This window comes from Schizosaccharomyces pombe (genome assembly GCF_000002945.2).
Source record: "Schizosaccharomyces pombe strain 972h- genome assembly, chromosome: II".
Lineage (NCBI taxonomy): Eukaryota > Fungi > Ascomycota > Schizosaccharomycetes > Schizosaccharomycetales > Schizosaccharomycetaceae > Schizosaccharomyces > Schizosaccharomyces pombe.
Window position 1 is genome coordinate 1,935,408 of NC_003423.3, and position 17,487 is coordinate 1,952,894.

The 17,487-nt window shown below is 38.5% G+C and overlaps 7 protein-coding genes and 12 long non-coding RNA genes across 19 annotated transcripts; 10 read left to right on the forward strand and 9 right to left on the reverse strand.

Moving 5' to 3' along the window:
* Positions 1-122: 122 nt before the first annotated feature.
* Positions 123-3,163, reverse strand: pub3 (HECT-type ubiquitin-protein ligase Pub3). The gene is made up of 2 exons (NM_001021694.3): positions 2,894-3,163; positions 123-2,551 (listed from the first exon to the last, which is right to left on the reverse strand). Exons 1-2 carry the CDS (start codon positions 3,070-3,072, stop codon positions 370-372), a joined length of 2,361 nt encoding a protein of 786 aa, NP_595793.1. The 5' UTR covers positions 3,073-3,163; the 3' UTR covers positions 123-369.
* SPOM_SPNCRNA.5412 lies at positions 2,218-2,460 on the forward strand. Its single transcript, NR_194767.1, has one exon. It is a non-coding gene; the product is annotated as a non-coding RNA (long non-coding RNA).
* Positions 3,164-3,341: 178 nt separating the features above from the next.
* SPOM_SPNCRNA.1477 lies at positions 3,342-3,912 on the forward strand. The gene has a single exon (NR_150363.1). It is a non-coding gene; the product is annotated as a non-coding RNA (long non-coding RNA).
* A 51-nt stretch (positions 3,913-3,963) lies between these two features.
* Positions 3,964-5,381, reverse strand: pab2 (poly(A)-binding protein Pab2). The gene is made up of 4 exons (NM_001021695.3): positions 5,314-5,381; positions 5,009-5,262; positions 4,866-4,953; positions 3,964-4,809 (listed from the first exon to the last, which is right to left on the reverse strand). The coding sequence occupies exons 1-4, from the start codon at positions 5,347-5,349 to the stop codon at positions 4,687-4,689; spliced, it is 501 nt and encodes a 166-aa protein (NP_595794.1). The 5' UTR covers positions 5,350-5,381; the 3' UTR covers positions 3,964-4,686.
* Positions 4,161-4,530, forward strand: SPOM_SPNCRNA.5413. The gene has a single exon (NR_194768.1). It is a non-coding gene; the product is annotated as a non-coding RNA (long non-coding RNA).
* Positions 4,652-6,038, forward strand: SPOM_SPNCRNA.1478. The gene has a single exon (NR_150364.1). It is a non-coding gene; the product is annotated as a non-coding RNA (long non-coding RNA).
* On the reverse strand, positions 5,363-6,983 carry SPOM_SPNCRNA.1479. The gene has a single exon (NR_150365.1). It is a non-coding gene; the product is annotated as a non-coding RNA, possible alternative UTR (long non-coding RNA).
* On the forward strand, positions 6,368-6,934 carry SPOM_SPNCRNA.5414. Its single transcript, NR_194769.1, has one exon. It is a non-coding gene; the product is annotated as a non-coding RNA (long non-coding RNA).
* Positions 6,984-7,084: 101 nt separating the features above from the next.
* SPOM_SPNCRNA.5415 lies at positions 7,085-7,587 on the reverse strand. Its single transcript, NR_194770.1, has one exon. It is a non-coding gene; the product is annotated as a non-coding RNA (long non-coding RNA).
* On the forward strand, positions 7,245-9,501 carry ksp1 (serine/threonine protein kinase Ksp1). The gene has a single exon (NM_001021696.3). It carries the CDS (start codon positions 7,820-7,822, stop codon positions 9,242-9,244), a length of 1,425 nt encoding a protein of 474 aa, NP_595795.1. The 5' UTR covers positions 7,245-7,819; the 3' UTR covers positions 9,245-9,501.
* SPOM_SPNCRNA.5416 lies at positions 7,723-8,067 on the reverse strand. The gene has a single exon (NR_194771.1). It is a non-coding gene; the product is annotated as a non-coding RNA (long non-coding RNA).
* Positions 8,187-9,214, reverse strand: SPOM_SPNCRNA.5417. The gene has a single exon (NR_194772.1). It is a non-coding gene; the product is annotated as a non-coding RNA (long non-coding RNA).
* Positions 9,502-9,529: 28 nt separating the features above from the next.
* On the reverse strand, positions 9,530-10,999 carry zrg17 (Golgi zinc importer, CDF family, Zrg17). The gene has a single exon (NM_001021697.3). The coding sequence runs from the start codon at positions 10,913-10,915 to the stop codon at positions 9,755-9,757; it is 1,161 nt and encodes a 386-aa protein (NP_595796.1). The 5' UTR covers positions 10,916-10,999; the 3' UTR covers positions 9,530-9,754.
* On the forward strand, positions 9,696-9,898 carry SPOM_SPNCRNA.5418. Its single transcript, NR_194773.1, has one exon. It is a non-coding gene; the product is annotated as a non-coding RNA (long non-coding RNA).
* On the forward strand, positions 10,352-11,391 carry SPOM_SPNCRNA.5419. The gene has a single exon (NR_194774.1). It is a non-coding gene; the product is annotated as a non-coding RNA (long non-coding RNA).
* Positions 11,392-11,485: 94 nt separating this feature from the next.
* SPOM_SPBC16E9.15 (uncharacterized protein) lies at positions 11,486-12,431 on the forward strand. The gene is made up of 4 exons (NM_001021698.3): positions 11,486-11,633; positions 11,691-11,714; positions 11,764-11,806; positions 11,871-12,431. Exons 1-4 carry the CDS (start codon positions 11,571-11,573, stop codon positions 11,966-11,968), a joined length of 228 nt encoding a protein of 75 aa, NP_595797.1. The 5' UTR covers positions 11,486-11,570; the 3' UTR covers positions 11,969-12,431.
* Positions 12,432-12,577: 146 nt separating this feature from the next.
* On the reverse strand, positions 12,578-14,848 carry lsd90 (the record flags this gene model as incomplete). The annotated part of the gene is given in 3 exon segments (NM_001356239.2): positions 12,578-13,548; positions 13,547-14,641; positions 14,641-14,848. Coding segments are annotated over 3 exon segments (2,274 nt in total).
* Positions 14,849-15,714: 866 nt separating this feature from the next.
* On the reverse strand, positions 15,715-16,565 carry SPOM_SPNCRNA.1480. Its single transcript, NR_150367.1, has one exon. It is a non-coding gene; the product is annotated as a non-coding RNA (long non-coding RNA).
* On the forward strand, positions 16,385-17,421 carry SPOM_SPBC16E9.20 (uncharacterized protein; the record flags this gene model as incomplete). The annotated part of the gene is made up of 1 exon (NM_001356240.2): positions 16,385-17,421. The coding sequence occupies one exon, from the start codon at positions 16,385-16,387 to the stop codon at positions 16,952-16,954; it is 570 nt and encodes a 189-aa protein (NP_001343156.1). The 3' UTR covers positions 16,955-17,421.
* Between the last annotated feature and the right edge of the window lie 66 nt (positions 17,422-17,487).

Genomic DNA, 17,487 nt, shown 5'->3' on the forward strand with positions numbered 1-17,487 from the left:
CAACGTCCATTCCACTCCCGTCAAAAACGTTTGCTGTCAATTTTTGGACGAACACTTATAACCTTTGGGTAACGAACGTTTATAGTGATGATAGCCAGATATTCTAACGGAAGCATTCGTTGCTTAAAAATTAGTTAGACAATGACTGGAGGCGCGATAAGACACATCGCGTTACTTCATGAGAAGCAAAAACCATCCATAGTTAAAGAAAAGGACACAATAAAAGGTGGTTATACATTGGGAAACCCCATAGCCGTTGATATTGATGAAAGCACATTAAAGCTATAGGTTTCTTACTTTAAAGAAAAAAATTTTTAATTCATACAATAGACTTCGTTGAGTGATTATGAAATTTCAAGATTGTTGTCATTACTCGTTTCCAAACCCTACCGTGTTTTCAACGGCTAGGCTCAATTTTTCATGCAGTGTATCTTTTGAAGGATAATCAGGTAAATCCAAGCGATTGAAACATGTGTGTGCTACTGGAAGTTGATCCGGTGTACCTGCCTTTTCAATAGTAAACTTGCGAGGTCCATCACTTCCTTGCAAATCCCTAAAACCATTGACAGGAATGCGTGATGTGCCTGTAGCGAACTGTAATAACTTTGAACGATCTTCGTTCTTCCAGCCAGCAATAATTTCCCAAAACCACTTGATAACAGGATCGGTAGCAATATAAGTGCGATACTCGGTGTGGCTCTTCCAGTCTTCAACATCAACATCGGATATACCACCAATTAACAATTCAAGTTCTCTTTCGTCGAAAACATTCACTAAATCAGGGGATACCAGTTCAACAAAACCAGAATAAAATGCATTAAATTGTTGCTCAACACGTTTGGAAACTCTCCATTCAGTAACCAAATCAACATATTTCTTCTTGTTTTCTTCAGTGACTTCAATGTTTTCACCATTGGTTATAAGCTCAACAGTACGAACTTCCCCAAAATGGTCTTCTTCAACGCTGAATGTTAAATCCAAAATGCCGGTGATATCATTTTCCAAAACCCACTTCAAGCTTCGATAAAACTCAGCATCGATACTTTCCATGTCAGCTAGACTAACCTTTTTACGTAATAATTTCTTGTAGAGAGAAACAACAAAGAAAGCGTCAAGAAAACGGCGATGAAAAATTGCCAAACCTATAACACGCCCAATGAAACGGAAATAATTGAGATGCTCAGGGTTAATGCTAGAATGAGGATTAATCTGCAGAGTGTAATTGTCGACAGCGGAGTACTCAAATAAGCAATAAATCGGGTCAAACATTTTATGTGATAAGAGGAAGAAAAACTCTCTAGACAAACCACCGTAATCTAGACCATCTTCACCATCAAAACGTATCATAAGTCTCTTTTTCAAGTCATGAGCAGAATAACGCATAATCTCCGCATATGAATCTTCGAAAATGTGATCTCTGCGTACCTTAACATTGCATTGGCCAGGTAAAGGACGCATACCAGGTTGTGAACGGAAATATATAAGTTTGCGACGAAAATCGCATTTGTATTGAGGAACATCTTGATCCAAGGCAGAAGGAAGACGTGGATCGTCCCAAGTGGTTGTTTTCGTATTGTGATCAACAAAATAGACACGGGCACTATTTGTAAGACGCATTTCCCAACCACTAGGTAAGGGACCCAAATGCGAAAGTGACTGTGGCTGCATCAAGCTACCCACAGTAGAAGAGCCACCATTAGGTCGCACAAGGGGATTTCGTGGATCAACCCATGTGGTAGTTCGCGTATTATGGTCAACAAAATATGGGCGGCCTGTATCTGTGTATCGCATTTCCCAGCCGAAAGGAAGGTCGTTTCCGGAATCTGATTGCATTAAAGATGGATTAGAGTCATCAGGTAAATGTCTGTTCTGATGATTAAGTCTTTGGCTATCACTCGACGTATTATGTACAGGATTTGTACTGCTAGCCGGACGAGTCCAGGTGGTAGTGCGCGTATTATGATCAACATAATAAGTGCGACCTAGAGAGTCAGCACGGCGTTCCCAACCTGGAGGAAGACGTCCATATTGGTCTTCAAACGATGACATGATATGTGCATTCGAATTCGAAAGAGCACTAGTATTGTTAGTCTGGCGATTGGTTACAGGACTAGAACGATGACTTGCGCCAGTACCAGCGCCAGTACCAGTCCCATTTGAAGTTGCAGCAGAAGTGCCATTCCGAGTCGAATTCGAAGTGGACTGATTCGAGGTATTAGTTGTGGCAGTCGGACGGGGAGTAGTACGAGTAGTACGTGCAGTTGTGGTTGTAGGTGTACTAGTAGTGCGATTGGCTGTAGTAGATGAGTGATTTCCGGCGGGAGCCCTAATTTTAGACGGGGCCACCTTCAATACGAGATTTCCCAAAACGGAAAGATTAGTGGTGGAAGATTTTTTCAATGGTCGAGTAAGCGACACTTCGCGATTTGATCGAAAACTACCAACTTCACGCATACGAAAGGATACTAAGCCAAGGAAGCCTTGATCTTTCTTTTTGAACTTTTTCTGATCAAAAAGGCGTATGGATATAACGCTAGATGGCTTAACAGTTCTAGAATTTAGTTAGTATAACGGAACAAAGAAAAGGGCAAAATCAACATATTGAAAAAAAAAAAAGAAAAAGATGCAGTAGTAATAAAAGATTTGCAAAAAGGATAGGATATGATAATATACAAATGATGTTGTTATTAGAAAATTGTTAAAAAAATTTCGTTATGGAGCCACAAAAACTATCCGACCATCAAAGAAATGCTTAGACTCCGAACTAACGTGAATACTAAGAGTATAAACATATCTATCCAAATCTAAGAACATCCAAGGTCCAATCTCTACCATCTCTTTTTTTTTTATTTTCAATTGATCATGTTATCCGCCGCATTTGTCATGTGCTTACACTTCAAATCCTTCATTCCAATAAGGGTTCACCGATTTTTTAATAACTTTCGTTGTATGAGTTTGCTCGCCATCTACCGTTAAAATAGCAAAGGGATCGGGCTGTCGAAAAAGATCCCGTTTACTTAATCCATCAGCAGCTACTATGTAGAACCGGACTCTTTTCGCTCCTTGTTCCATGTTCTTAACATATAATTACTTGGATTCCTCTAAGCGGAGAGGTGAAAGTCGCGAAACTTCACGAAACCTTCAATATGTAAGCGATTGTGGTAAATGGTAAAAGCGGATACGTATACCACAAAAGGTTTCAATATTGAAGCGGGGGTTCCGAGCCAGTAGGAAGGTGGGGGAGTTTGGTGGTAGTATGAAGAACGCTGTAGTTCACTACGCAACGATATTCTTGTTTTGCTAGGGAAATGCGTTTAAAGATACTAAGCGTTCGCTGGCTAAACAGCAACTTTATATGTAATTTAAAAAGGCAAAGAGAGTGTTGAGGAAATCGACCAATTTATCTTTTTCGTTGTAGAAGTAGTAAACCGATATACGATCTAAATTGGCTCTTTTTATAAATCGACAGACGAATGCTCGAATGCTCGAATGCTCTCTGGAATATCCTAGTGTAAATACCTGTTGGTTGGCTAAATAGTGGATCAATAGGTGTAACTCGCAAGTTCAGCGAATATCCGCTCAGCTAATATTTGGCAAATCGAAAGAGTAAACAAAGGTCATCGAATCTGAGTGGCACAGCGTAGAAACGACTGACTTGATTATCCTTGTTACTTTTATTTATCGCTTCCCTATACGAGTTGGGTAAAAGGCAGGAAGGAAATTATTTGTACTGGAATCCGGAATATGCCGCAGGTAGCTAAAAGAAATTGACTCGACATGTACAATATATGAACATAAAAATCGACTATGTAAAAACTACTTAATTAGATATACACCAAGCTTTTTTTGTTAAATGTCATTTTACATCATGATGACTAAAAATTAATTTCCTCACAATTATTACATATAAAAATGAACTTGTAGACTTAGAAAAGAAAGTCATACATTTTCTATATAAAATCATTAAACAGAATCAAGAAATTTATTAGAAATATAAGAAGATCCTCAGCATTAAACTCTCCAAAGGAGAAGAGAAGAACGTTAATGTGTTTCACTATATTAAACACAAAATGTAATGGTGAACACAGAGAAGTATCTCCTCATTACAAAAATATATATATAATGAAATTATACATTGGTAGGTGTTTAGTTTTATTAATCAAGAAAGGAAGGAGATGACTGTAATATGTGATACGGTGTATAGAGTAGCTTCCTTTTCTGACCCCTTTTCTAATCAAGCGGATCAAGATTATGACGAGAAATTAAGCTGAGCAAATAAATTTTCAAAAACAAAAAAAAGAAAATTTTGAAGATTATGAACGTGCATCAGAAGCATAAAAACGACAATATACAACAAAATTTTATGAAGCTGGCATTGTAAACACAAAAATGCAATCAACTAGTCCATACCCAAGAGGAATTGAAGGGTCGGTGAATTACATTATGTCAGCATATATGTTTTAATATAGTGAATGGGATCATGACTTTAAAGGAAACCCGTGTAATCCAACACAAAAGAATAAACAAGGAATATAAACATTTAACGAATGAGTTGAAAGAAATACTAGTTAATTTCCAACATACTGTTAAATGTCATTTCTAATCTTTTCCCACCTAACTGTTATTGGTGACGATTTGAATGCTCATAATTCATTTTTCACTTTTTCAAGTCATCAAAGCGATTACCTAATACGGAGCGAAACCACGGGCTCTTCCACGATATCCTCCTCTGCCACGACCCCGTCCACGTCCACGTCCGCGACCACGACCACGGCTCATACCAGGAACGTTTGTCCGCTTGGGTGTAACCTACATTTCAAGTTAGAATGCATGTTGCTGGTAGTTACTGTGATTGTTTTACATACCTTTAAAGGTCGTTCATGCAACATCGATCCATTTAATAAAAGAGCATTAGGCACTAAGCTTGGTTCACTGAACTCGATGTATGCAAATCTACGAAACTAGGTTAGCTGTACATTCCAACGTCATCCACAAGTTCGATTCATACCCTTTTGGATGTCCCGTAAACTTGTCACACAAAATGGTAACGCGATTAACAGATCCACAACTAGCAAAATGACTTTGCAACTCCTCTGGAGTAACACTGTAATCAACATTTCCAACATAGACACTTTGAGCATCAATGGATTCCTTATCGTTTCTCAAAGCTTCCGTTTCATTATCTAGTTGTTCTTGCATGGCACGAAGCTTTGCAGCCTCTGCTTCCATTTCAGCAACTCGCTCTTTCATTTCCAATAGTTCCTAATCATGTAAGCAAATAATTCCACCATACTACACAGTCTGAATTCCTACCTTTTCTTGGGTATCTAAGGCATCTTGATCACTCATTTTTTCAAATTTTCTGCTACACGCGTGTGGTTGGAAGTAAACTGTTCAACCAGTATTCTTTAGCATGTTGAGGGTGACAAAAGTTTCCCTCTATGCTCTCAGAGTAGCGACGCTTTGTTTCGCGCAAATTTACAATAGCGTATGGCACGATTAGAGACGGAAAAACCGATTTCTGAATGAAACAGCACAATATGGTGTAATATTTTCGTATTCGTTAATACGTACAATATGTGTTTAACGAGGATTTGGACTGCCTGCTTATAGTTCGGATGCTTGGTTAAGATGAGAGTGCTCACAAGTAAGTAAGGTGAGGTTTGTGGACATTTTTGTATGGCGTGTTTGGTTTTATTGTATTGCTAAAATCACAATTCATAAGAAAGCGATCTTTAAAAAACAATTAAGGAGATTGACGGGATATGCCGTTAAATGTTTAGTTTTTGGACGTAACGAATACCTAAGTTGCTTGAAGAGCTCTCCCACTTGAAGTGAAATAAGTGGAATCCTAAAGAAATACGATAAGACGTGATAAAGTATGGCATAATGTAGTTCTTTCATGGAACTTCGAACTCAATTATTACACACTCTTCACCATTGATATACGTATCCAGGGTTGGTATTATCTTCATTAGCTCGATAGCCAAGGGTGATGAATTACAAAAATATAGAAAAGGGATATTTTTGAATGGAAGTCTATTTAAAATAACTTCCTGTTTTTTAATTGATTTCTTTAATAATATTCCGTATTTTTATATAAATTAATTTATTTTTTCTGATTTTTACCATTATTTCTTTTTTTACTTTATTTTGTAGTTTTTTGTGTTTTTTTTTTTTTGTTCAGCAACCCATCTAACGTAATGCTATCGTTTATATTAATTGTTTTTTTCTTCTTCTTTTGTTTCTACGCTTTAAATGTAAAAAGAGTCCAAGTCTAAATAAACCAATTTTTTTTTTTTTTTGCCTGGGGATACTAATAATTTAATAAAATGGAAATTTCCCAACAATGTTTATCTATCAACCACAGCAAGCCGTTCCCAGCTTAACTAATACTAGAATAAAACAAATAATAATAAAGCATCAAGTAACGGTATATTTCGTTTCATATGCGAATTGTAGAACCAATACTACAGATACTTCACTATTTATTTATCCGGTAGCAGTCTACCATTGATTACCTTCTAGACACCGTTGACGATTCACATACCGAAGCGGAGAAAATTAATAAATCAGAGTTTTAACTCAAAGGAAGCTTCTATGATCCCTTCCAATCTCGTACTTCTATTCAAGGGCCTATATATCTCTTGATATTTAATTGCTATGGCAGCTTCCTTAAACCAAGCAACATAATGATCAAACAAAAAGCAAATTGTTAGGCAATTTTAAGATCATTTCATTAAAATGTACGAAATAATTAGTTCATATTCGAGGCTTATATCTTTCTCATTATCGAACATTTTCCATCGTTCATCTATCTACTTTGCTATTCTAGTTAACAGTGGTTACTTGTGCATCTAAAACGATCGGTGAAACGAAGATAGAAACGAGAAAAGAATTCAATAAGATGAGAAAAAATAATTAAAACAATTAGTAAAAATGAAAATAGATTGTAGACGATAGCATATGTGTCTATAAATTAGTATATACGACTTGTTCTATTTTATATTTATTTATTTATCACGCACAAGTTTAAGGAGAAATAATGCACTACACAGTCACGTTATCATAGAATAAGGAAGAAGAAGTCAGAACGGGATAAATTGATCACGAATCTTCCTTACCAACTCATCTACTATCTCGACATAATTGTGCTATATTCCACTAAATTTCGTTAAATTCTCTATCGCAATCAAAGGAACATCAGCACTAAAAAGAACTCCTCAGGGGGGGCGGATAACTTTACCCTCTACCAACAACAACCAACCAAGGTTCTGTTTTCTGCTACATTTCTGGGTTCAACATGAGAAAATTTGCTTAACAAAATATTAATACACACACGATCTAAGTGAATTGCTACGAAATTCTAATTCTCCCAAAGTATTCAACGCGAAACCACTGTTTTCATACCCGCCATCCTCTTCGAACAGCCAGGCCGACTTTTCTTCCCTCTACTAGGTTATTTCGTTGCCGAAGTATTCCGCCAATCTCTTTTTGAAACCTGTTTCTTGTACAGGTGTTGGCTTTCTAGAGATTGAGTGTTTACTGGAATTTGTTTTTGTTTTCTTACTATCTTTCCTCTTCTTCCCCAGGTGTGTACTGTGAAGAACAAATAGAGTATATATATATTTCTGTATTTATATTCATATCTATATTATTTGTTCAACTTTCAAAGAACGACCTGTTTGAGTCTATTAAAGGAGAATTTAAGAAAACTGTGAATTTTAGGTATCATTCGACCGACATTAAGTTATCATCTGCTCGACCTCTCAAACTTTGATTAAAGAAGAAAAGTTCGGAATCGAAAGTGTGTGTGATTATGAAGCTGCTTCAAAAGAAAGGTTATAAAGTTGAGCGCCCTCTGAATAAGGGATCGTATGGCACTGTAGTATTAGCCCATCGTCTTTTTCGGACTCCCCGTTGCAAGGATTTGAAGTATGCCATTAAGTGCATCAAAAAACCTGCTTATACCTTTTTGCAAGAAGTCAATATCTTGCGCCAGCTATCGCGGTCTCGACACCGCAACATCATTCATTTCGTTGAATCTTTTGAAGACAATGTATACTATTATGTCGTGCTCGAATATTGCCCTCTTGGTGATTTATACGAGTGCATCTTGAATAATGATTTTCCAAATGCAAAGAACCAACCTGAAATGATTAAGAATATTTTTCTTCAAATCATTGATGGTGTTGCACATTTGCATTCTCATGGTATCTACCATCGTGACTTAAAGCCAGAAAACTTTCTTCTTTCTCTTTCAGAAGATGGATCTGAGCTTGTGGTCAAGATCAGTGATTTTGGACTTGCTTGCAGGGACAAAATATCTTATGACTTTGGAACTGGCAGTGACCGTTACATGGCTCCTGAACAGTTTGAGGAAGTTGATGGTGCTGGTTACAGCCCTCGTGCAGCGGATATATGGGCTCTTGGTATTTGCCTTTTAAACTTAATTTTTGCACGTAATCCTTTTACCTATCCACACGAAAAGGATCCTATATTTGCTGATTACATGTTGGACGCAATGACCTTATTTGACGTTTTCCCTACGTTGAGTCAAGATACATATAACGTCTTGCGAGCATGCCTTTGTGTGAGTCCAGAGAAACGTTCTCTCGCCAAAACGAGGGAAGCCGTACTCGCGGTTACCAAGTGGACGACAGATGATGAGGAATTGGAAAGCTTCGTTAATGAAGAAGAAGAATTTCGCGCATCCGATTTCATGCCTGCTGAGGACAACGTTCGTTGTACTCAATCAGATCGCGAACCGTTACGTACTCCATCTGTTTTGACACCCGCTAACACCATACAGCGTGGTCTTCTTCCTTCAAAGTTGCCAGCTTTGTCTGACGTTGATGAGAACATTTCAACCTCGTCGTCTCCTCGGAGCCCTGCATCTTTGGCTCCAGTCAACAATAGCGAACGTTCCTATGATTCTGGACTTGGTGAAAGTCTCAATAATATGCATATTGGAAAATCCATTGCAACAGCAGTACCCGTTAATACGAAACGTTCTCCCTATTCTTGCAGTGCACCAGCTATCGTATTTCCTAACAGTATTAAAGGAAACAAGGATCATCTTAAATTTGGCCGCAGTTGGTGTGATATGGATGAAGAAGATGAGGAAGACATTGTTAGCTTCGGCTCTAACGATGACTTTGGTGCTTCTGACGAACTTTCGTCTAAGCACATTGGACTTGCTGACGACTGGAATGTTCTATCCCAGTGGAATGATAACTCATAAACGATAACTTGTTTTTTGCGCTTTCTTTCCAAGCTTGGTAAGAGCTACGTTTAAAGTAGTAAATTGCATTACTTGTCCTTTGGAATCTGTATGTTAATTGAGGGTCATATATATGCTTACGTTTTTCTTTTTTTTTTTTACATATGAAAATACCTTCTATATACGCATTCTATTATTAGTTAGACTTGATCCTTTTAGTATGCAACGACCACACATGCCTTATTTATAATAATAAAATTATTCATTTCATATTAAAATCTTGAGTTTGTATTCTCCTTATAATTTGTAATAAGCGGTATAAATTAAAGGAAAGAATGAAAAAGGTGTTGGTAATTCTATAGTAAATATGGATGGCATTTATTAGATTATGAATCCAAACTGTTCGAGACAGCGAAAGTTCCGCAAAGGTGGATAATGTCATATGTTGATAAAATATGCATGCATTAAATGATAATAAAAATATAACGAGTGAGTTACAAACACGGTTGGTTGTAAGATAGGAAAAAACGATTAGGCTCTCTGGATATCTACTGATATTTCCCATTTGGGTTGAACACCAGCACCAAATATGCTTCCTACTGTTTTTTGTATAATCCTTATAATATCTTCACGAACTGCTGCCTGCTCTCGTTCACCTCCTGAAACGGTTAAGCCAATATTAGCAATACAAGTATTATAATGAGGTTGCCAAATGGCAGCATAATTAAGTTGGTCAATTCGTGTATCCTCTTTTATAAGGGAGACGCATTCAAAGACCTTTTCTTTATTAGAGTATGTCAACAAGAGCATTAAGGCAAGCGATTTGGCAATGGAGAACCCATTCACCAGGGCAGTAACAGCAATAGTTAAGGAAAGCAAATGGCTGAGAAATGAACCAACTTGATAACCAAGACTTAACAGCAACACGAGGATGAGTGAAGGTACTAATGTGAGTCCATGGAAAAAGCGAGAATTGAGTTCTCGTATGTGAGCACTAGGGTGATCCAACAATAATGCAAATCCCGATATTATAGCCGAAGCAAACAATGAAATGGTTAAATGAATGTGTACAGTCTCTTCTTCATGATCGCCAGCATGATGGAGATTACCCCAATCTTCTATAGCATGTTCGGCAGGCTCTTTTAGGAGGTTCATGCCGAGGAAGATTAAGAGGATTGAGAAGGAAAAATCAACAAGTAATTCCATTTGTTGCATTCCAAATGGGTAACGTAAACACGTGTGTCGCCAGACGAGGAACGAATCCAATGTTTCACGCCAAACGTTGATAATGATTAAAACACCTTCTACGATTAAAGAGCAAGATAAAGTGAGTAGGATAGTAGCATCCCCCGAGAGTAATACCCCTACGGCGACCAAAAAGAATAGGATTGAGCTTGTCAATTTTAGTTTTTGAGGAAAAGTAAGGATTGCGAATGTTTCTTTAAAAGTAGGAATGGGATAACTGGCAGGTATCTCTAACGGCTGTCGATTCTTGGGTGGTAAGAAATATTGATGCGAAAGCGAATGTTTGTGATGATGGCCTTTTCTGTGGGTAGGGCGAGTATCCACGCTTAACAAGTTGGGATTATTCGCACTCGGTTTTGGTAACTGATCACTAATAGTTACAGAGACATTATTATTTATAGGGTTTTGAATCTGAATAGCAGTCGGGATGTTATGATTTTGAGTCATTTTTCATTCATTTAGATATACTTTCAACAATTCTATAATGGCTTTTTTAAAAACTCACTCACCCATGCGTTTGGTGGAGTGGATGGGTAAGACCAGTTGGTACTAGGCCCAAATTGCAACAGTCTAAGATAAAGATATTGACTGTATCAGTAAATGATTATAAAAAGCCATAGTGTTGTACCATCTTTGAGACATCTACTTTTTAGTGACTAGGAATAAAAAACGCTTAGTAGAAAACGGTTAAAGATGAACAAACTTACCTTTCAGAGCCATCGTGGAACGCCATATATATAGGGTTCAAACATGCGGCTCAAAGTCATCCATACAAGGATATTATGAGTAATTTTTTTAATTCGTTTAATTAAAAATAAAATCATCATTAAGTTATAAAAAAAAGGCCACTCCAAGGGCCTGAATTCTCCTTCTACGACTTTTCCACATGTACTCGATAAGACAATAAATACACTTGGTAAAATAATAAAAATAATTATGTGTAGGTAAATAACATTACGCAGAGGTTCCTAGCTGAGTTCCATCAACTATTTTACCTACTTCTTCCATTTCTCTTCCAAATACCAACTATTGTATTCACAAGTGAGTTCTTATTACCTGAAGGAAGCATCTATACATATTAAAAAAAAGGTTTTCGGTTACAATGTCTGCGTCTGTTAGAGGGAATTCTAAAAATCCTCAATCCACATCTGCGATCACGACTTTGGTGCGTTTAAGATTAGTCTTTCTTTTTTTTTAATGATCTAACCTTGTTTACTTTTAGACTGATAAGTTATTGGAGGATATTGTAAGAAGAAGAATTGTGCTTAGTTAATCATTCTAACAGATTTTTATAGTCTGGCGACTTTGAGACCCTACAAAAGCAATTCTCTGAGAAATGTACGATTCTCTAATTTATAATGAAAGATTTTGCTTTACTAATCATAACTTTTTATGTTAACAGTGGAAACGATGTCAACTCGTTTAGATCAACTTGAAGAATCCATGCGTGAGGCCATGAACAAAAAGTCTTCTGTCTCACCGGTCACATCGACCGAGTGAACAAGATTCACCGCATAAGATTTTCAAAGCTTTCTATTTGAAGTGAGCATACAGCTTGTTTGACGTGGTGGATTGGGGATTGTGCTAGATTTGCTCTATTTTATTAAGAATAACCTCTGTTTGTCTTGCTCTGTCTATTTATTTTCAATTGTATTTCTAAGTCTCGATTGTTTGTCTTTTTCAATTGTTTACATGTTCGTACGAGAAAATTCAAATCATTTATTTTTTGTACATTTATTTTTACCTGTTAGTTCTATTGTACATTTTATATTGTTTCTTGTTTTGATTATCTAGCAAGGCCAAAGCAAGCATATACAACCCACCACAGACAATCAAACTACTTAAAACTAAAGCTACATTACATTTTCTATATCCATCGCATTCAATTTCTTTACTCGTATAAACAAAGAATCTCATTAATAAATTACGAACAATTCGCAGTACTTTCCATCATAAAGAACCAACCTTTAAAGGATGACAACTTTCCCCTCAAAAAGTTGTCGTCCCTTTTTTTCAAATAAGAACCATACAATAAAAACCTTTTTTCATAACGGATTCACGAGATAATGAAGGTTACGTCCAAAAATTTTGATATTGCAAGTATTCCCTTTACTTGTTGGACATACCCAAGGCATGACGAACATTGTTCATCAAGCCATGACCGCTGCTGGTGCTGCTTCTACGTTCCTTGCGGGAACTTTTGCTTTCAGATTTGCCCAAACCGGTGGTACCCTTGTCGCTATCCGAAGAAGCAGAAGAAACATCATCACGTACAGCAGTAGATTTGGCAGCCTTGGGCTTTTTAGTGGTAGTAGTAGCAGCAGCATTTGTGGAAGCTGAAGTAGGCAAGGTGCTGGGAGTAGATTCAACAGCCTTTGTCGTACTAGGAGTTTTAGTGGCACCGCCAACATAAGCAGGAGTGGTGGCAGAGCGGGCTGCTTTGCTTGAAACAGTCTCAGTGGTGGCAGGATAGTGATAGGCGGCGGACTTGCTCTTAGTACTAACATCAGTAGGTTCATTAGTGGTAACGGCGTGTGGATGAACGGGTTCGGTGGTATACAATTTGCTACCCTTAACACTGTTGTACTCGCTCTCCACCTTGCTTTGTTCAGCTTGAGCATCGCGTAGGGCTCTGCGTGCAACCTCTACGTCGTTGACATACTGGGATGGCTCGGCAGTGCGCAAGTCAGTCAATTTGCTTTCCTCGAGAGTCAAACGCTCCTGTGCCCGTTGAATGGCAGAGCTATAGTCGAGGTTGGCGGGTTGAGGAGGATGAGAGCGTTTAGCGTTAAGGTCTTGAGTGATGCTTTCGGCCTTGCTATACAAGTCCTTGGCCTCATTTTCCTTAGCTCTAGCAGCCTCGGCAATGGTTTCATTGCGCTTCTCAGCGGCCTTGACGGCATCATAGGCTTGAGTGGCACAACGAGTGATTTCCTCTTCACGTTGATGACAGCTGATGCGATACTTCTCTTCGGCATCCTCAGCGTCACGGACCTTCTTGGTGAGCATGGCGAGCTGTTGACGAGAATCAACGTCAAACTGGTTCACTCTCAACTTGGCGGCGTTGAAGCGATCTTGAAGCGGCCTGGAGTGCGCGAGTGGCATCGTCCAATTCGCGATCGCAAGCCTCCTTTTGAGAGGGAAGACCCTTTTGATAGCTAGCAAGCTCGGCCTTGGTCTTTTCGACGCTGCTTCTGTAAACGTCGATTTCCGAGTTAATCTCGCGCTTCACCACTTCGACCTGCTCAGTGGCATTGCGGCTTCTCATCCTAGCATCCTTCAAGGTGTCTTCCATGTGCACCTCAAGGTTTCTAGCCTCGGCCTCGCGAATCGATGCGGTACGCAAGGTGTTGTCGTTGCGCTCCTCCAACTCGGCGACAAGGGCATTATACTCGTAGTGCTCCTTCTTGTAGGTGGCATCGGCAACAGCGGCTTCATGTCTGGCACGCTCCAATTCCGCACGGGCACTGTCGATGACGGCCTTTTGATGGGCAAGAGAGCTCTCTCTCTCAGCCTTCCAAGCCGCCTCGTTCTTCAAAGCAATGTCGAGCTTGGAGTTGGCAACATCGACATCGGCATTGGCTTGAGCCAAACGGTGCTTCAACTCGGCCTCGCGCAAGGCGGTAGCCGCACGTTCGGCCTCCTCACGAGCTTGCTTTTCGCGAAGAGAGGCGCTACGCTCAATGGAGGACTGGGCTTCGCGAGCACGCTCAGAAGCGAGTTCGGCGTCTTGAGCAGCCTTCTTGGCACGGGCCTCAAGCTCGAGGGCCTCCGAGGTGGAGCGGTCGTTGTATTGGCGGGCACGTTGAAGCTCCTCCTCAGCTTCACGGGCCTCACGAAGAGCGACCTGTCTTTGTTCGAGCAAGTCTTGGAGGGTCTTTTCGTCGGGTTGGATGCGGGCATTGGTGGTGGTGACGATACGGATGGGAGCACCGGTCAAGGCATCCACGTTGTTTTGGGTAGCGGTGATCTTGACGTTGGTATAGTTGGAGGAACGGCTAGATTGGGAGGAAAGGGGTTGAGCGCCCTCGTAAGTGGAAGTAGTGTCTTTAGAGGCGTAGCCACCGGTTTGAGTGCTGGGAGGAGAGACGTTGGAAGTGTCGACGGCGGCACGTTGAGGAGCGGCGTAGGCAGTACGCTCTGAAGAGGTAGCGCCAATGTCGGCATTGCCAGAAGGTTTTTGCTAGAGGCATAGCTACTGTCGCCGTCATTAGCGGTGTTGCCGGCGGTGTAGCTACCGGGAACGGGATTGCCCATAACATCTCTAGCGGTTTTGCTGCTAGATTGACCGGCATTCTTTATGCCCTGTTTAGCAGATTGGGCGGTTTCCTTAGCGCCGATTTTCATGTTTTGCATTGATTCGTTAATAGTTCCAACCATGATGATGAAGAATAGAAGAATGTAAGAGAATCAAAAGTGTTGTTGATAAATAAGAAGGGGATTTTTAAACGTAAAAGCGTTAAAAACGTGATAAAGAGTTAAATAAATAAATAAATAACAAGTTCGTTAAAACAATTGAAACGTAGAGACAAGAGAGATCACTTGGGGGAAAGAGAAATCGAAAACTTGTCGAGAGTCGTAAAAAAGAAAAGAGTCGTTAAAAAACAAACGTAACAAACAAATAATTAATATTGATAATAAATCGGGTTATATATCAATATATATTATATATATATATATATAGATAGATAGAATGTGTGTAATTGATATATAATATAAATAATAAGAGAAATTAGATATAGAGAGTATCAATCACAGAGACCTTGAACACAAAAAAAAGGAGATGAAAATGTGTTTTTTTTAGGGGTACAAACAGTAAATCAAGGAAGGAAACGAGGAAGAATTGAATAAATACAAAAATTCACTCAGTCAGTCAGTAGAAGTACTAGTAACAATAGTAGTATGTTAAGACTAGTAAAAAAATAAAATAAAAAGACAAAGACAAAAAAAGGCGAGGGGGTGCAAACTTTTTGACTATGACTTTTATGTATAGGAGAGAATTATAACAAGACTATGTAGTAGAGGGTAGAAGAATAGTCGTGTTATGAGGGCTGAATGAAAAAAGAAAAATTAAAATAGTATAGTATAGTATAGTATAAGAGTATGAGAAATCGTTTAGTACAAATTGAGGTAGAAATGTACTATAGACAAGAGAGTAATCAAATCAAATCAAATGAATCGAGTAAATAAGAGTCGTTTGAATAAGATGGGATAAAAGCAAACAAGAAGCGAATCTTTTTTTTAATCTTTTTTCTTTCGTAATTGTTATATGTGAGAAGAGAAGGACGAGCGAACCCATCAATATATAGTAAATGAGTCAATGCCTTACATCACGCCCAACTCGAGCGATTCAATACTTTTTTTCCAATCTACGTCACGTTCTTCATTGCAGAATGGCATGGTGAGTGTGAGCGTAGCAATAGGCATGCCATTCCAATGCCCAAATACGTCGCCATCCACGAGCCAAATTGAAACAAACGTCACCGACCCTACCAGTAATTAAGTTGAAGGATGGAAAGGGAAAAGGATGAGGAAAGGATGACGCTGTGGAGTAGAGAGAGAGAAGAGAAGGGCAGTGAGAGTGAGAGTGAGAGAATGGAGAAAAGGTATGAATGAAGAAAAGAAGGAATGAATAAATGTTGGAATGTAAGAATGAATTGAAGTTTATAGTAAATAGAAAAGTGAAATGTTGAAACCATCTTTTCTTTTCTTTTTTGCCATCTTTTCTTTTTTTCTTCTTATTGTTTACATGATGAATTGTGATTGTTTGATAATATTGCGTTTGTTTTTCATCTCTCCTTTCTTTTCTACCTCTTTTGCTATTCGGTTGATTTCCTCTACGTCGGTCGCAACTCAGCCATCAGCCTGGCCCTTTGACATCGAATTGTCTGTATTTTCGGTGTGGTTTGTTTGTTCATGCTGGTTGTCGTGAGTTTGACTCCTCCAGTCGGTGTTTGTGTTGGACTTTTCCATCATTTGCTTTCTCTTGGTGGTGGAATTACGACGTGCATTACGTCGATGGAAACGGGAATTACGAAATGGAGCGGGTCGCTTCGATGCAACTCGCAAATGCAAAAAGAGAAAGGGGAGAGGAAAGGAAAGGAGGAAGAGAGAAAAAGAGGAAAAGAGGAAAAGATATGGTTTCATTCCAAGAAGATGAAAATTCATGATTATTGTATTGTATTGTATTGTATTTTATTTTATTTTTATTTTGTTCTTATTTTATTTTATTTTATTGCATTATATTTTATTCTACATCCATTCTACTCGACTATTCTCTTTTTCTTTCCTTTGTTTATCAAATGCTCTCATCTTCACACCCTTACATCCTTTTACTCTTTACTCTCTTCTCTCTTCTCTTCTCTCATTCCTAAGCACTCCTTGCATCTCGCTCCACTACGAAAACTAAACTTATCGCACTTTGTTTCTCCCCTCTGTGCTATGTTTCCCCACGTTGGCTTGCGCTTATTGCAAACGACGCAATGATGACGAGCCCTTGGAGACAGGGAAACCGGGGAAATGCTACGTCGATGATGTTTGCAAATCAATGTGTTTGCCAATGTTCAGCAACAACAATTCCGTCTGCATACTCTCTGAAACATTTCAAATGTATTTAACTCAACAAATGTTACAACCCAAACTTTTTCTATTTACGCCCAAATACGTTGATAAGCATCTTTCAAAAGAACTGCTCGTTTCATCAAATGACTGCTCCAAGGATTCCTATATTCATGAGCTGATATGGCTATTCATAGTATCATAGAGCATATTATCAGATAAGACAAATTAGGTTACAGATTTTTGGTAGCATAGACATCTAGATACACACAACAACAAGATATAGATAGGACCACTAGGTAAAAATTATTATTAATAAAATATATACCCTTACTAAAAAAAAAAAACAAATAAATAAAAATAAAATAAATTTAAAATAATAATAACAATAATAATATTTCTTTTTTTTATTTTCTTTATTTCTTTTTTTTTTTAATTTAATTTTGCTTTTTATTCTTTTT

Coding starts and splice junctions, on each gene's coding strand:
- pub3 (NM_001021694.3), bottom strand. CDS start 3,072: ATGGAACAAGGAGCGAAAAGAGTCCGGTTCTACATAGTAGCTGCTGAT. Junction 2,552..2,893: donor TGGAATGAAGGATTTGAAGT/GTAAGCACATGA, acceptor ACTAAATTCTAG/AACTGTTAAGCCATCTAGCG.
- pab2 (NM_001021695.3), bottom strand. CDS start 5,349: ATGAGTGATCAAGATGCCTTAGATACCCAAGAAAAG. Junction 5,263..5,313: donor CCTTAGATACCCAAGAAAAG/GTAGGAATTCAG, acceptor TTACATGATTAG/GAACTATTGGAAATGAAAGA. Junction 4,810..4,865: donor TGCATGAACGACCTTTAAAG/GTATGTAAAACA, acceptor CTTGAAATGTAG/GTTACACCCAAGCGGACAAA.
- ksp1 (NM_001021696.3), top strand. CDS start 7,820: ATGAAGCTGCTTCAAAAGAAAGGTTATAAAGTTGAGCGCCCTCTGAAT.
- zrg17 (NM_001021697.3), bottom strand. CDS start 10,915: ATGACTCAAAATCATAACATCCCGACTGCTATTCAGATTCAAAACCCT.
- SPOM_SPBC16E9.15 (NM_001021698.3), top strand. CDS start 11,571: ATGTCTGCGTCTGTTAGAGGGAATTCTAAAAATCCTCAATCCACATCT. Junction 11,634..11,690: donor CATCTGCGATCACGACTTTG/GTGCGTTTAAGA, acceptor GTTTACTTTTAG/ACTGATAAGTTATTGGAGGA. Junction 11,807..11,870: donor AAAGCAATTCTCTGAGAAAT/GTACGATTCTCT, acceptor TTATGTTAACAG/TGGAAACGATGTCAACTCGT.